The sequence below is a fragment of the Bison bison genome, unplaced genomic scaffold, assembly GCF_000754665.1.
Source record: "Bison bison bison isolate TAMUID 2011002044 unplaced genomic scaffold, Bison_UMD1.0 scf7180017864456, whole genome shotgun sequence".
NCBI lineage: Eukaryota > Metazoa > Chordata > Mammalia > Artiodactyla > Bovidae > Bison > Bison bison.
This window is the reverse complement of record NW_011495018.1, coordinates 18,502,794-18,519,798: the sequence shown is the minus strand read 5'-3', so window position 1 is coordinate 18,519,798 and position 17,005 is coordinate 18,502,794. Positions and strand designations below refer to the sequence as shown.

Sequence of the window (17,005 nt, the reverse complement as noted above, 5' to 3'; positions counted from 1 at the left end):
TCAATATATCATTAATTGAATATTTATTTGAGGCAAATATGTATGTCTGAAGACTCATGATTAAAGATGTCGATTTTCCAAGAGGCAGTAAAGCAGCAGTTTTTCCATAAGGAAATAACACTCCTTTTTAGTCAGCAAAAAGAAAGATGCCTGGAGTAAAAACTATGATTTATACAGAACAGCCATTTATCTTTATTTGATTTGACAAAATCATCATTATTAAAAGACGGGTAATAAAATCTGAGCTTACACTGAATCTGACAAATTAAGTTCTATAGTATCTAGAGTATCCAGAAATTCGGCCAAGGGGGACAGAGGATAAAGCATCGCATGCAGATGCTCCTGGTAGAGGGGGGGCTCTATCTGCAGGTCAGGTCCACCGTGTGCAGCGCACACAAAATCCTAGAGAAAATGCAATTGACTCACTTGGGTGAAGTGTGTTTCCTTTTGGGGAGGGGGAGAAGTGGCAGAGAGGTGCAGGGATTCAAAGGCATGTGCAGAATGGCTTCTCCATTTCAAAGTGGTAATAAAAATATTTAGATCATGGCACAAGGGCACCTTTGAGGAAAAGAACACCTTAACCAGAGTAGGCTCATTGCATAATTCTTTAGTAATATGTACAGTTTTCAAGTAATGGAGTGGACTGAGAGGAATTTTACTTCAAAAGCGGCTATCTATTTTTCTTCTCGCCCTCTGGGGCTTGATCTGTTTCGGCGTCACAGGGGCACTTTTCTACACAGTTTCTAGGGAACCATCCTCTTATTCTTGAAACACCTGAGGGAGAAAATGAAATTGATATGAAATAGATATACCAAAATGAAATCTGTGAGACTTGTAAATCCTGTTACTTCAAACTGATAAGCTTTTAATTACCCCCCCAATTTTGATTAGCACAACTTGAGGCTAAAATTAACTAACTAACTAAAAATTCAAAATATATGCATTCCTAACGAGCTAGAAAATAGGTATTTCCCAAGTTCCATCATCTGGGAGCGCTCCAGTGGAGTGGGGGGACCTGGTCTTCAAGCACAGGTGTGTGACTGGGAGGGAGTCTGACGCACCGTAACACTTCATCTGTTCTAGGGACCTATCTCCCTGGAGGTCTGCTTTTTAGATTTTTTCTTAACACGTGCACTTCTATATCAAGCTTGCATAACCTATCACATGGGCTAATTTATGATTAACCCAGTGTTTTCAAAAGAGCATCCTAGGATAATCTTTACAGAAATAATTCTTAAAAGTAAATTTAAAAAAAATCAAAGACATGGAATGTTTCAATTCACTAGTTTTTATCATAATAGAATGATTCACTCAATGGGTGCATGCATAGCACAGCAGCTTAGTCACAGGCTCTGAGCCAGACTGCGTGGGCTGGAGTCTTGGCTCTTCCTGCATTTAGTGTGGCCTTGGGCACGCTGCTAAGCTTCCCCACATTTCAGTTCCCTCACCAACAAAATGTCAATGACAGCATGGACCTCAGAGGGCTGCTGGGGACTGAATACCACAAATGAAGCATTTCCACAAGTGTGTGCTGCATATTTAAGTATGGGATCCAATGTTCACTAATCATTGCAAAGACCTGATAAATACAAGTGCTATGGAGAAGTAATACACAGAGCTTCTTTTTGCTGCTTAATGAGTATTTTCCTATCGTTCCCCTAATGCATGTAACTGTTTATAAAAGTTATTCTTGTAAAATCTGCAGTTATTGCTGGCAGTCTTATCCTTTAAACACTCGCTTTCATGTCCATACCTTCTAAAACGGAATCATCAAGAATTTTGTCTCCATACAACCAGTATCTGAAATATTTAAAAGATTAAAATTAATTTTTCTTTTTAGGCTAGATGCCAATTTCATTATTCAAGAAGAAATTCAGTACTTTCCGTTACTTACCGTAACCCTCTTGTAGCTAAGATGAATTCCCCTTTCTGTAGCCTTATCCGAGGCTCTTCAGTGCAGGGGCTCGTGAAGAATGTTTTGATTCCTCTATTCAAAGGACAGCAGGTACCACTATAATCTTCTATCACTTTATACCGGACCTGTCATCAGTGAGTGGAACAATTTAACATTAACCCACGTATGAAGTTTTTTAACCTTGAATGTAAACCGTTAAAGGTAGACCCAGAATATCAGGCAACAAGTCTTTCCCTTCTGGCTCGCTATCTACCCAGTTCCCTTATAGAAGGTAATTAATTGATGCTTCTAATTCCCAGGCTTTTCTTACCTTTCATTTCAAGCACATGGCTAAGAATAAAATTTTAGAAGCACTGCTGACCAATGGAACTTTCTGCAATGGTGGAGATGTTTTATACTTGTGGTATACAGTGTGGTATCCCCTAGCCACAAGTAGATACTGAACACTTTTAATGTGGCTGGTGCAACCAAGGAATTTGAATTTAATTTAAATTAATTTAAATTTAAATAACCACATGTAGCTTGTGGCCACTGAATTAATTGTTTAGCATCACTTTAAGGACAAGTTTCCCACTGGGGAACTATACTGAGGATAATTATCTTTTGACAATATAAATTGACTAAATTCCCTCCAAACCTCCAGACCAATCTGAATGAAAACAAAAGTAAAATGCATCAAAGTTCAACAAATGATTAAGAAATATTATTTAATAAAAGCCAACAGTTGGTTTTTTACTTAGAGGCAATTTTAAAAGCTACATGGAAGTGCTGAGCCTGACAAAGGAAAAGAAATTAGTATCACTGCAAAAGATTTACTTACACTTCTGACTCTTTTATCTGCTTTTTGTTTCAACTGTTCTATCTGTTTGGAAGATATAAAAAGAAAAAATGAAGTCTCATATCTCAACACTGAAAAACAGGCTTTCCTCATTCACTGTATCAGAGTGACATGACAAACTCCCAATTTTCCAACATTTCAAATTGCTACAATTTAAAGGCTACACTTTTTTTTTTTAAAGCATGGGAAGAAGGCTCTGTGACTAAAAACCGGCACTGAAGTGGGACCTTCTTCTCAATGTTCCCTCTCCAGTGTCTTTATCCGTGTATAATCACAGAGCACTCCCTGTGGCCCAGCAATCAAGGAGATGTGCTCTCTGCCCTCCGGGGGCCTCCAGGCTAGTCCCTTAAGATGAAGCAGTCTAGAGACTCAGAGTCTTCACAGAGACCGCAAAGTTCATCAACGATGAGTCTTGATTAAAAGTCGTCATTTCGACTCCTCTTTTCCACTTATTCAGCTACAACTTACTATATGACACTACACTAGATACAAGGGGAAATGATCTCTGCTTAGAATCTTGCCAAGTTAAAGATACAAGGATTAAATTGAGACCTCATGTGCTCATATAACTAGTATATGATTAGGTACCAAATCCAGATGAGTCTAGATGGGGGCAGGGGGACTGGAGCTGATCTGAGTAATTTCTGATAAAGAGGAGGTCATATGGTATAGAAAAAACTGGGGGGGGGGGGGGAAAATTGTATCAGGGATTTGCTGAGTGGACTAGGCTGATCGGAAAGGCTGATTCCCTCCAGGATGTAGGTGGTCTGACAAAATGTGGCCCAGTGAAGGGAAAGGCAAACCACTTCAGCATTCTTGCCTTGAGAGCCCCATGAACAGCATGAAAAGGATGTAGGCGAAAGGCAGCTTTTGGCTGGGTTTTATAAATCCAAGGTAAGGAATCAGGACTTTATCTCACAAGTATGGCGCGATAAGAGATTTAAATTGAAGGAAGTCAGACACAACTGAGCGACTTCTTCTTCCTCTTCATGATACAAGGAGTGCTTGGGAATTCACTTAGATTCATTTTGACATGCTGAAACAATTCTTATGACTTATTTTACTATAAAATGCGATCGGAGTTAAGGAGAAGAGGAAGAAGGTGGGGTAAAAAGGAAGACTATTTGAACAAAACACTCACTGTTAAGCTGTACTGGTGACAGCCTTCTCTGATTGGCCAATCCAGTCCATCTCCTTCAGGGACCCCTGACCATGTGAATACTTGTTTGAAGTTCTTCCATCTACTTCCCATATCATAAGGAAAAACAAAGACTTCATCTAGTTGATAATACTGAATTCGATCTTTAGCCTGTGGGTAACAAAGAGGTAAGATGGCAGAGACATCTGCCTTTAATGCTTCTAGAAAATACTTCCTCCTTGTTATAACATTAGAATACACAGGAGTAATAAACACTTATTACAATATAGGAAGAACTTGACACACAAACACCAACCTCGTATAAGATCATCCACAAAATGTGTGACAGGGCTTTTTTAGGAGTAAGTCTAAACAAGACTGAATTTAAGCATTCAAAAATGCTTATTAAAAGTTAGTAACTTTATTTCATATATAAAAAACCCTCAATGTTCCTACTTGTTCAGTAGAACAAAAGGATCCAGGTGTAAAGAACAGATGTTAACAAAAAGATTTAAGAGAAAACAAGGGTTTATTCAGGCTGGAAGGAACCTGTAGGAATGGCCAGGAAAGGTGTGACAGGTGAGTCATTTTATGAAAATTTTTTTTTTTTTAAGTTAGCAGGTTAAGTGTGAGCGATCTTTCAGTTTTACATACCATTACATATGTCTGCATACTTATACAGGCACTTATATGCACATTTTATGCATATATATATCCAAGTTTCATAAATTATATTCTAGGCACTTAATCGTCATCTTTTACCTACGGGAATAAACTGGCTTAGGATTTCTGAATCTCTACTGACACCTAGCAGTATAAAGATGCACTGTTCATTCCTACAATGAGCATACAAACCCAGTGATATTTATTGTGTAATAAAATATGGTAATTTTGACCCATTTTCTTTAACTTAATAGAATCATTTATTTGATTTTTATTGAGCAACATAGTGCCAGGTTTAAAATAACTTCTAGATTTAGTGTGGCACTTTACAGATAGCCTTGGTCATCGGCAAAAAAAGTTACTCTAATGTCAATGTTATGCTAACTAGAGATTATACCTTGAAATATTTTATTATCATTGGATAGTATTTTAGAGAAAAGCTTCTTGCAGTTACTGATAAAGTGATACTGATAATAATTCAATTACAAGAACTGTCAAGCTGTAACATGAAAACATGTAAGTCCATCCCCATCCTGATAATGAGTAACTTCTTTTCCCTTCTTATAAACAAAAACTTCAGTGTCTTAAAATGGATTAAGAACCTCAGAGAACCGAGACCTAGAATATTAAAAAAGACAAAGTGCTAAGGATGAGAGCAGTTTACGAAAACAACAAAGGCATGGAGTCTGTGTGAGAGAAGCACACAGTGAAGAGGGAACTCCGTGCACAGTGTGTGTTAAAAACTGCCAGAGGCGTGCAACAGGTGCCACGGGAAAAGGGAAGAAGGGTACTTCACTTGGTCCAGGGAGAGTCAAGGAAGGTTTCTCGGAGGAACTGACAGCTGAACCAAGTCTCGAGGGGCAAGAAATAAGGAAAAAAGAGCTAGGAAGAATATTCTAGGCAGAGTGAGCAACATGTGGAAAAATACAGAAGCGTAAGATGCATAAACTATTTGGTATTAGCTGGTATGGAGTATGAATGGGATGGGGAGGGGTGGAAATGAACTGGAGAAGCAGGTAAGGGGAAGACATAAAAGGTTTTAGTATGCATAAGCTAAGGAGCTTGGACTTAAACTTGTATATCCGTGGTTCTCAAAGTATGCTTTGTGCATCTCCTTCAGTCCCCAAGACCTTTTCTTGGGGTTGAACAAAGTCAGACAACTTTGATAATAATACTAAGACATTCTTGCCTTCTTTCATGGTGCTGACATTTGCAACGGTGGGTGAAATTGCTGGCACCTTATGTTGGCGTCAAGACAGTGGCACCAAGCTGTTATATTCTTCATTGCTACACACTCAATTCAAACCAAACCAAACCAACAAAAAGCCCAGTTTTACATAAAAATGTCTTGATGAATAAAAATAATTTTTATTAAATCTCAGCCCTCAAGTAGATGTCTTTTTAATATTCTGTGTGACAACACAGGAAATACACATAAAGCATGACAAAATGCTTATCTCAAGGAAAACACCTGTCTGAGCTGTGAGCCAACTACAGCTGTGCAGCCAGCTTTTTTCATGAAATGCTGTTTTTGTTTGAAAGAATGAGTAATGTAACAGACAAACCAAAGTTGTTCAGACTTCAGTATTTAGTGGATGTCTTCTCGAAGATGAACAAAGTCAGGCTATTACTTCATATAAACAACTACTTGTTGCTAGTGAAAAATGTAAGGCTTTCAAATGAAAATTAGAATTTGGAACGTTTACATCACCACTATGAGCTTGACGGCTTTCCAATATTTAAATATTTTCCCCATAAAACTGGTAGTGATACGAATGGATTTACATTGTGAATAATGAACTGTATCAACATTCTAAAAATCTGTGTATCTGTAAACCAGTATGTTCCAAAAGACCAATGCTTGATGCCCTATATGGCTAAAAGATCCATTCAAAGAGCAAGACAGATTGATGGATTTGAATACAAAAGAATGCAAAAAATTGATTGATGTAATTTTAGATCTCACATGCAACTAACCTCTCACCAACTAGCACTTGTCAAGTTATAATGTATTGTTACTACCAAAGAATGTCCACTGTTACCTAAAAGGCATGTTAAAATACCCCTTTTTCTACCTACTTATCTGTTTGAGGCTGAATTTTCTTCATATACTTCAATCAAAGCAACATATCTCAACAGACTGAATGCAGAACTAGATGTGAGAATCCAACTGTCTTCTGTTGAGTCAGATATTAAAGAAATTTGTAAAAACATAAAACAATGCCACTCTCCCTATTCTGTTTATTTTGGAAAATTTAATTATTTTTCCAGAAATGTTATTTTATTAACATATAATGGATTTACTATTGTTATTTTTAAATGAAATAATATTCAAAGGTTTTCTCAGAAAATACGGCAAATGTCAATAGATACAATACCCAATAGTATAATTTTAGTGTACTTAACAATTTTTGAGAATGTAAAAGGTCCTGAGGGGCTTCCCTGATGGTTCAGTGGCAGAGAATCCGCCTATCAATGCAGAAGATGTGGGTTCCAACCCAGGGTCAGGAAGATCCCCTGGAGAAGGAAACGGCAACCCACTCCAGTATTCTTGCCTGAGAAATTCCACAGACACAGAAGCCTAGAGGGCTACAGTCCATGAGGTCGCAAAAGAGCTGGGCACGAATTAGTCGCTAAACAACGAACAAAAAAAGGTCCCAAGACCGAAGTTTGAGAGCTGCTGCTATAAATTAAAGCTTACCAACTGGCTGCTAGGGGGCTAAACATGTCCTATAGGTGTGTTTCTTTGGCCCATGAAGATTTTCTGTTTATTTTGCTCTTAATTTGAATTGTTTCTCAATGTTTAAAAACAAAGAAGGTAACATAAAAATCCAGATCTCTGGTTTTTCTTGGAAAAAACAATTACATGATCTCACAATACTAGGTGAGGATTTCTCTGTGGCCATGATGAGCTTGGTCTGCTGGACAGCTCTGGAGCGCAGGCTGGCTCCACTCCTCTAGGTTATCTGCCGGGGCTGCAATGCACTGGCTTTACAACTCCAATAAGCTACAGGGATGGAAAGGCTCTGAGAAGTTTTAAACAGGCAGTGGGGCATATTTTAACATCAGAATCACAATGGACAGTGTGAAGTATGTATTGGAGGTTGTGAGGTTTGTGACAAGCTAAATGTTCTCAGCTCTATCTGATGTGTAAAGCCAATGTGACGGCACCTTGGTAGGACAGAAGCTCCCATCCCAATGGACTGCCTTCTCCTCCAGTCTGAGAGAGTACAGCCAAATAGCTTCATGTGTGACTTAGAACAATTCGGTGTGAGATGGTTCTGTGGGAGTCTTATTGAACCAGGAATAAATCAAACGGTTCCTATAATCACCCTTCACGCGGCATGCAAATGACATAAGGAAGCCATTTGGTAGTCAAGCTTTCATTTGGGGGCATTTACTAGTTAATCTGATCTATTAGTCAATCAGTACTTTATCAACATTAAGAAAATAACGCTAAAATTTACCTTCTCTTCAATCCATGATTCAATAGAAGTTTTGTTTCTGAGAATTATTTTCATCTGGAAATAGTAAAATTTTAAATGTTACTGGTTCATTTAAGATTATCATCTTAAAAAAAAAAGATTATCATCTTTATACTACCCCTATGAGACAGTTTTTATTGCTCCATTCCATAGATGAAGCTATCAGGACAATAGAGATTACATAAAAGAGCACGTGGTTCATCTGACTCTAAACCACTGGGCTATATCTTCACATGACTACATCAATCCACAATCAAATCTGAATCTATGGCTTAAATGAAAAATCATGCTTTAAGTACTACCTTCTGAATAAGTTTTCCAGAGTATTAATAAATTATAATACAATCTACTCAATCAGCATTAACATATTTTGCCATTAAAATTTTACCACTATTTTAAATAAATCTTAAATGCATGATTAGCCTATTTATTACAAGTAACAGTGACTCATTACAGTCAACCTAGACATTCTGTTTGCCTTAAAAACTTGAGTATATTCAGTCTTGATTCTATTTTTGATTTTCCTGAAATGACAATTCCATTTATGTAGGTTTTTACACCACATGACTTTACTTTATTTCTAATATGATTCTCAATTATAGGCATTGGTGAAAATTTTTCAAAGAATTTGATTCCAGACTAGTAAAAAATATAAAATATAACCCAAACCAGGTTATTTTAAAACTAAGAGTTCAAAAAGGGTTGGGCAATGCATCAGGGCCTGCTAGCGCAGCGTTTCTAATTCTACGAGTTCTGCAATTCTCTGATGTCTGGCTGTGTCTTCATGGGGACAGTGTGACACGGGAAGAGCAACCCTGGACTGGGAGTCCTTTCCATCTTCCAAGGGCCTAGCACAGTAGGTGGTTCATGGTAGGCCTGCAGTGAACGAGTACACTAATGAATCAAATGCAGTGAGTCATAAGAACTATTTTTTGATCCCTTCAGGGTCACATCCTCCTTCTCTGGGCTCTCACAGCATCACTTTGTACATAAGTCTATGATATACACATGACCCAGATTTAATGGCAGGATCCTCTTCATTCTCATTATTGTAAACTCAGAAATTAGGAGAGTGATTCATCATAGAGCAGACATTAAGTAGCACCAATATCATAGGGTTGTTATGGAGATTAATTGAGCTATCATATGTAAAAGGCCTAAAATAGCACTCCATAAACGTTAGCTATGTTATTATGCTTTTGATTAATATATGTGATTATAAAATAACATTAATAATTATGTTTACTGAATGCATGAATGGATGATATTGGGTATGCCACTTAACCTCCTTGTGACTCAATTACTCACCTGCAAGGAAGGGAAAATAATACTCCTCTTCAACTTCTTTTGGGGTTGATATGAACATCAAGAGAGACTGTGAGAAGAGCTTTCTCAAGGATAAAATGCTGTGTAACTCTAACTTAGGATTTTTTAAATTAAATCATTACCAACAAATGCTGGCAAAGTCACTTTGAAATTATCTGACCAGCAGAAGATAAAATTCATCACCTAGGTGGAAAAAGTAACAATAATCTCCATTTCACACGGCATTCTTAAATGCAGCTTTTTTCTCCTTCTCATTACAAGCGGCCCCAATTACTCGACAGTGTTAGCTCGAGGTAATGGAGGAGCTTACCTGGATAAAAAACAACATCCCGACAGCTATGGTTGTTCCTAAAGCTAATCCCAAGGCAAACAAGGTGGCAGCAAAGGCAGCTAATCCAAAAGGAATAATCGGAAGAGGGTCTCTCCGGGCTGCGCTCATATCAATCTTGACCGTGTTCCACCCAAAGGAGAGCTGCGAACAACAACACCCACAAGAAATACTTGGTTGTCGTAAATGCTTAGACTCTACTGTACCACTTAAAACCACTTGATCAAGATCAGCAAATGACAATGTGCTATTGTGGCCAAAGCAAACATAACTGTTTTCTAGTTAATTCTGTGGCTTGAACTCATAGTGACATGCACGATATCCTCTTTGGTATTGTCAAATGTTTTTTGTTTGTCATTGTTTCCTCAGAAAGCATTAGGTACATCGAATAGATGTTTGCAATAAAAAAAAAAAAAAAAAAGCAAGCATTAGGTAGACTGCACGCGCATTACTGGGGATGAATGACAGTGAACACAAATCTAAGCTGTAACTGTCTCCTGGCTGCTCCTCGCTTTCCTGTATTTACAGTGCTCGTCCATAGTGACAAAGATAGCCTAAGATTCAGAGGTTTCTTCCCTCTTGTTCCACAACCAGAGGTTTAAGAACTAGTAACACGTAGGTCAAAACACGTCCTGCTAATGTGCACTGCCTGGCCTGAAAAATGTTTTAGAATATTCAAAGTTAGGTACCAACATTTAGAAATTTAGTGTGTTAGAAATCAGACTGCACATAGAAAGTCTGGGTTTTCAGATTTTTCTTGAAAAACCAGATGATCTGGCATTGCCAGGCTGGATTTCCAAACATCAATAAATGGCTGAAGTAAAATATGGGTTGTCCTCTGTGTGAAGGGCATGTGTTTTCCAGGTTCCCATTAGGCCTCGGTCCCTCATTTACCCTCCGGGCATGTTTGCTGCTGCTGCTAAGTCACTTCAGTCGTGTCTGACTCTGTGTGACCCCAGAGACGGCAGCCCACCAGGCTCCCCAGTCCCTGGGATTCTCCAGGCAAGAACACTGGAGTGGGTTGCTGTTTCCTTCTCCAATGCATGAAAGTGAAAAGTGAAAGTGAAGTCACTCAGTCGTATCCGACTCTTAGCGACCCCATGGACTGCAGCCTACCAGGCTCCTCCATCCATGGGATTTTCCAGGCAAGAGTACTGGAGTGGGGTGCCATTGCCTTCTCCGTCAGGCATGCTTAAGGACCTGAATTTGTGACCACCAAACTTTATCTCATAACCACGTGCTCATAAATCAACTCAATCAGTCGTACGATATTTAAGAACGTGCACTTGCTGTGTGAGCCATGTTCCAGAGCACTGGATTTAGAAACGAACGAAAGAACTGCAAGTGGCCACAGGATCGAACGCAAACAGAGAGCACTTGTATTGTCTTTTTCTTCCCACTTTTCTGTTTTTTCCTCTATTTTCTAACCATAGCTTATTGAAGTCCAATAAGTTATACATAGTAAAACTTCAACTACAGCATATACGGTGAGTTTCCAGATAGCATATACAAAATAATCTTTCCTCATCTTAAAAACTGTTTTAAAGCTTTTTTAAAGAAGGAATCCCTGTAAAGGTAAAACAAAGTTCTATTTCCCCACCTAAACTGCAGAACACCTATTTCCAAAAGGGACTTCTTAAAGAATCTTGATAACTACTATTTAATCTCTCATGATTTGATAAACAAATGTTTTCACTTACCCGATTATAAAGCTGCGTATACATGGTCATAACAAAAATAAAGGCAGCGTGAATACAGCCCAGTGGTGCTAAAAGGAGGAATAGCGTGAAGGAAGCATGATTCTGATAGCCGCAGCAGTTGTTGATCCAAGGGCAGTGATGGTCCATCTTCATCACACATCTAATGGGAAAAATTTATAGAAAACATGAGGCAGAAAATCCTGTCTACTTGAAATAACTTTGGTCTTCAAAAGATCAAGCACACAGGAATCTAGCATGTCCATGCATGAGTCACAGAGGAATAATACTTTATAGAACAAAAAGAAAAATCTTTATGAGTTTTTAAACAACTTTGAACAGTGACTTCTTTTAAATTTTAAACAGCCAAAGAAAGGGCAGGCTTTGTAAAGGCTTCTGAGGAAACAGACATCTGCTACAAGTTTGTTTGTTTAAAGAAGTCAGGAGGCCCACTGAAAGGTTCATTATAAAGAAATAAGCATGGTTCCTGATTTTCCTCTTGCTCTGAAGTGACTGGAGTGGAAAACAACAGAGACTGAACAAAATTACTTCTGAATCTCCACTGGGGTTGATGGGGCCTGGCAGACGCTTGTAACTTCCTTCCTTCATGTTCTTATCCTTTACATGTGGTGTCTCCGAGCTAAGCAAGCTAATTCTGGAATGTAAGATGTGGTTTAGTAAGTGAAGTCTTACTCTGTTTCCTTTCCTTGAGGTTGTTAGAAGAAAATTTTCTTGCCTCAAACTAAACTTTATTTGCCCCTCCAATGGTCCCCCTAAACCTCAGAATTAGCATCATAAATTTCTTATTTATCAGTGGATACAGATGTTCACTTACAAAGGTTCTATCAATAGCTTAATTCACATTTTTTACAGTGATTCTGTTTTCTTCCAATTAAGGCTTTTATATTAAATACTTGTGACAACAGGCACCTGGATTCACTTATTAGATTTATGTAAGTATAAATGTGACTCAACTAAATAATGGAAAAAGCAGGTCTCCTTTATAATTTAGACTCAGAACAATTCTAAGCCTAGTTAACATGTCAGCCGACAATTAACCCTGATTTATGAAAACAACTTAAAGTATAATGTTTTACCCTGTTCCTGTCATGGCAAAAAGAAAGAGTGAAACTTTCATTATCAGAATTGACAATTTGAAAGTAAGATTATGGACACAAGTATTTTAACAACATTGTTTATAAAGTAGTCACCTTGCAGGGAATAAAACTAGGATTGACGTGCTAAGAAAGAATAACAAAAGGCCAGTAATCAAGTTGATCAGTCTTCAATAAATAGTAAAGACAGACAGTACCTGTTACACTTTCTGCAGTGATGTGACCGTGGTGCCTTGTATGCTTGGCAGACTTTACAGTACTGGAGGTACACGCTATCCTGAGAATTTTCCTTGGCAGTGAAATATAAACAAAATATAAATTTCTGGGTAATTGGACAAGTGATACTGCTGTTATCAGAAATTCATTATTTAAACAAATTTTAGCTCAAAAAGAAGGGCTGGAAATGCAAGCTAAAATTCAAATTCCATCTTTTCCCCATCTCCCATAAATGAAAATCAAACTACAGTATTTATTCATAAGGCTTGGCTTGTTATAAGCTGTCCATTTTTTCTGAATACTTTATAAACTAGTAGCTTCGCAAAGAGTCAGACACGACTGAGCGACTGAACTGAACTGAACTGAGCTTCTAAAGTATTTTTCTCAGTTATGAGGGATGTTAATATGTTACATGAAGAAAAAAAATCCCAGTGCCCAACCACACTGTAGAATTATGAGGTACACGATATACAGTGTTTCCTAGAAACTTATGACCATGTACTCATTACTACCACTCCATTTTTTTTTTTAATTGAAATTGCTTTGGGAAATACTTTCAAGCAGGTATGAAAAAAATTCTTTGAGCTCTAAATGGCCAGTGATTGGAATAATATGCTTAGTCTCCACCAAAGTAAAAAGTAGGCTATGTTTGATATTATTGGTTGGCAGGTAAGGAAAAAACTAAATATATGATTATCAGGAGGGTTCACCATTTTAAGGAACCTTTTTCTTACCGGTTTCCACCCCAGAGGGACGAAGCCAGGACCAACAAACATGGCATTGAAGTAATTATAAAGAATCATGACAGTCCAGTTAATCAACATGATGAAATTCACGCTTCCTCCAGTGGTATGTAAGGGCCAATACCACAACACAGAGTCAATCATGGCCATGGTAGAACATATTGCTATAACACCAAGGGCTATAATGGGACCCCAGTGACAAAGTCTCTTTAATTCTTGGAGATTTTCAAACTTGACAACTGAGCAGAATGTACCCATTTTGGTGAGGAAGAATGTCTTTCAGTTTTTAAAGAATTACAGATTTCCTCTTTCTGTGCACACATTTCCTCGTGCCACAAGTCCGTGTGTGTTCCTTAACTGTCATGTCTTCACGCTGTGGGATGTTAATGCAGATTACGCCATTTTCACTGCTAGACACTTTTTATCTAGGAGAATCCAGTACCTTGGTTTGACACTTAATCTAAAGAAAACAAAATGAGAAGGTTCGGTAAGACATTTTACTATCTGTTTTTGTTAATTTCAATTTCAAGACATTTTACTATCTGTATTTGTTAATTTCAATAATCGCCTAAATAGAAGCAGCTCACAAGTACATTACTATGAAATGAGTATCTCACCAAATATCAAAAAGAACCATTTTCATCTTATCCAAACTTTAGTCAATTCTGAATGGCAAATAAACTGGATCCATGATTCTTAAGTGGTTGTTTTTTTTCCCTTTGTTCCCAACTTGTCAGAGGACTATGTCTGTGCATATTTAATGAACCGCTGCAGGAAACAAAAAAATTTAGAGCTGGGATGGAGGGCCTTATGGTCGACCTAATCCAGTTTCCTTCTTCATTGAAAGGAAAATGGCTCAGAGAGGCTGAGCGATTAAACCACTTGAGTGATAGCTGAATCCGACAGAAGCCAAATCATCAAACTTCCTTTACAGAGTTCTAAACTGCCTCCTACCCACTCTTGAATTAAATCCAGTATGATCCAGACAAGGTCTACACCATTTGCCTGAGGTTGCCCCTCAAAGGCTAATTTAAGGTCTGTCTGTGTTATAAGTAAAGAAACCGGAGGATGAAAGCTCAAGGAGGGGAGGAGAGGAGTGGGGAGAGGAGGTGAGGAGAGAGAAGTGTGTGTGAACTCAGGACCGGAGGCGTATATGAGAATAAGCACGAATGAGAATATTTCAGGGAAGGGGAAAAAAAAAAAAAAAGGCGAGGGACCGGGAAGATCTGTAGAAGGCTATTCAGGACTGGACTGGAGTGAGTCAAGCGAATAAGATCTGACAGCCAGAGTAACAAAGATTTCCACGCAAGAGATGCCGCGCTGCCTCGTGCCTCAGTTTCCCTCTCGTGTTATGGAGTAGAGCACTGAGAAATCCTCACGCAGGGGACGAACATCTTGGTAAGGGGTGGTTGGTCTCGACTTTCTGGAGATGCTGGCCCCATTGGGGTGGGGCGATGATCGCAAAATCACGTCCCCTGCTTTGACTCCCACCTCGGTCCTGTCCTCAGGGTCCGCTCCTGGGCCATCGCATTTCTGGGCTCACCCGGAGCAGACTTCGCGGCTCGGGCTCACCCGGAGCAGACCCTCTCCCGCTCGGATAACTCCGTCCTGGGTACCCCCACCCAACGCAAGTAGAAAGTAAATTCTGTGCGCTAGAAGCTGGGGTGCGCGACCAGCCACGACCCGCGCGTCTCTCAGCCAGCGCCCTCGCAGCTGATCTCCCGCTCGGGCTCAGTGCGCAGTCTCCGTGACAGCCACTTCCGGGAGGTTCGCCGTATCAACCTTCCGTCGGGAAGCAAGTCCCTCTGGCTTCTAGCTTGGGGAACCGGAACCGCTTTCCAAAACGCGGAGGGAGGAAAAAAATGCTTTTCAGTGATTCCTGAGAACACGAATTTTTTTTAGGCTTTTGGGGACACTGATTGAAGGGGTTTTCCTTAGAGAACTTCTTAATCTTGGAGCCTAAACGGAAACTGAAACACGCACCCAGCCCAACTTCCGGAGGACCAAGATCGCGACGAACAACCAGGAAGCTGTCGGCCTGGGAGCTGTCCCCAGTTCTCTGCTCCGCTCTCTAGGGAACTTTCCGGGTCCTTACCCTCTGATTTTCTTGCCCCGCGTGACCTCAGCTCCGTTCTAGGCTCCGACCCGGGCCGGCCACTCCGGAACCCGCCATGTCGTCCGACTTCGAAGGCTACGAGCAGGACTTCGCGGTGCTCACGGCAGAGATCACCAACAAGATTGCAAGGGTCCCCCGACTCCCACCTGGTAAGGGCGCTTCCTAGGCCGGGCGGGGGTGTCCTGGAGAGTTGGGAGGCTCCGATGTGGACGATGGAACTCTGCCTGAATGTCTCTTAGGCGCGAGCCTGGAGGATGAAGCAGTGTCGGGGCCTCCGGGAGGAATGGTTGAGTGGGTTGAGGGTAAGGGGAGGACCCAGGCTGGGTTGTGGGGTGCAGAGCCTTTGGAATCTGAAGCTTTTTTTTTTTTTTTTTTGAGTTCTTATCTGGACTCCACCACCTTTTTACTCGTATAACCTTGGGAAAGTTTCTTTGAGTCTTGGGAACGTTTCTCTGAGTCTTCGTTTTGGTTGGGTTTTCTGTTACTTTTGTTTGTGAAATACAGAGATGTGAGAGTATTCAACGAGAATGAATTAACGTACCAAGGTCATGAGTCTGGACCATACAGCAACGTTGTTTTGTTAGTAACGATGTTATTACTATAGGTGGCAAAACAGGGTTAAGGGCCGTGGTGCCTGGATTCAAATCCCAGCCCTGCCACTTAGAAGTTGTATTTAGGCAAGTTTCTTAACCTCTTTCAACTTCTATTTCTTGGTAAAATGGAAAGAATTGTGCATCTCTCATGTGAAGATTAAATGACTTAACATATGTAAAGTCCCTTTTTTCATGTTAGCTGCTATAATCATTAGTATTTTTCATAGCACCAAGCCCATTTATTTTTTCTCATCCTTCTTGAGAAACGATGTGTAAAAATTGGTACAGAATAATTTTTCTCACTTGTAAAATCCCACAGCTATCATTCAGAAGAGTTTCTGTGTTTTAGCACATCTTATTTTAAATGCTGGACTGTCAACTATGTGAAGGTGGGAGCTATCTTTGATTTCCTTGGCATTTACTTAGAAGGAGCTCAGGGAAATGAGCAGATAGGAAATGAACAGATACATAAATACGATATCATGTAATTTTCATCTGTAGGACGTTGTTTTAGGATTTGTTTTCTCTCAATACAGATTTAATTTGAATATTTAGTTGCAAATAAGATTGCTATTCAGGGACTTAGTTGTGGTAGGGAAATTGAACCATCTACCTTCACTCTGTGGTGTAAAGTTTATCTGTGAACTGGTGGTCAACTTCATTGTTCCACCTTGTCAGTCAGTCCTTGATGCCAGCAATAATTTCTCCTAGACCTAAGTTGTGATTCCTCTGTTCCTTTCCCCACCTCTCCCCAAACTTATGTGTTTATAAATAATTTTCTTCCTTTATTTCTTTATTTTTCTCCCCCCCCCCCCCCCCCCTTTTTTTTTTT

General features: G+C 39.5%; 2 protein-coding genes across 7 annotated transcripts in view; one reads left to right on the top strand and one right to left on the bottom strand.

Moving 5' to 3' along the window:
* ZDHHC6 (zinc finger, DHHC-type containing 6) lies at nt 1-15,208 on the bottom strand. 3 transcript variants are annotated; one of them, XM_010859325.1, is made up of 11 exons: nt 14,956-15,208; nt 13,456-13,924; nt 12,703-12,794; nt 11,394-11,553; nt 9,676-9,837; nt 8,022-8,075; nt 3,895-4,062; nt 2,736-2,777; nt 1,895-2,040; nt 1,754-1,800; nt 1-774 (listed from the first exon to the last, which is right to left on the bottom strand). In XM_010859325.1, exons 2-11 carry the CDS (start codon nt 13,720-13,722, stop codon nt 671-673), a joined length of 1,242 nt encoding a protein of 413 aa, XP_010857627.1. In that variant the 5' UTR covers nt 13,723-13,924; nt 14,956-15,208; the 3' UTR covers nt 1-670. The 3 variants fall into 3 exon arrangements, with proteins under 3 accessions (XP_010857627.1, XP_010857628.1, XP_010857629.1); XM_010859326.1 differs by lacking the exon at nt 14,956-15,208 and adding an exon at nt 14,796-14,949; XM_010859327.1 differs by lacking the exon at nt 14,956-15,208 and adding an exon at nt 14,844-14,949.
* Nucleotides 15,209-15,299: 91 nt separating this feature from the next.
* VTI1A (vesicle transport through interaction with t-SNAREs 1A) overlaps nt 15,300-17,005 on the top strand; it is a 372,758-nt gene continuing 371,052 nt past the window's right edge. For 2 of the 4 annotated variants that reach the window (XM_010859321.1, XM_010859323.1), the window contains exon 1: nt 15,301-15,729. In XM_010859321.1, the coding sequence (XP_010857623.1) occupies nt 15,636-15,729 (94 nt within the window). In that variant the 5' untranslated portion in view covers nt 15,301-15,635. Of the gene's footprint in view, nt 15,730-17,005 lie in introns of all 4 variants that reach the window. The other 2 variants (XM_010859324.1, XM_010859322.1) reach the window with 2 other exon arrangements.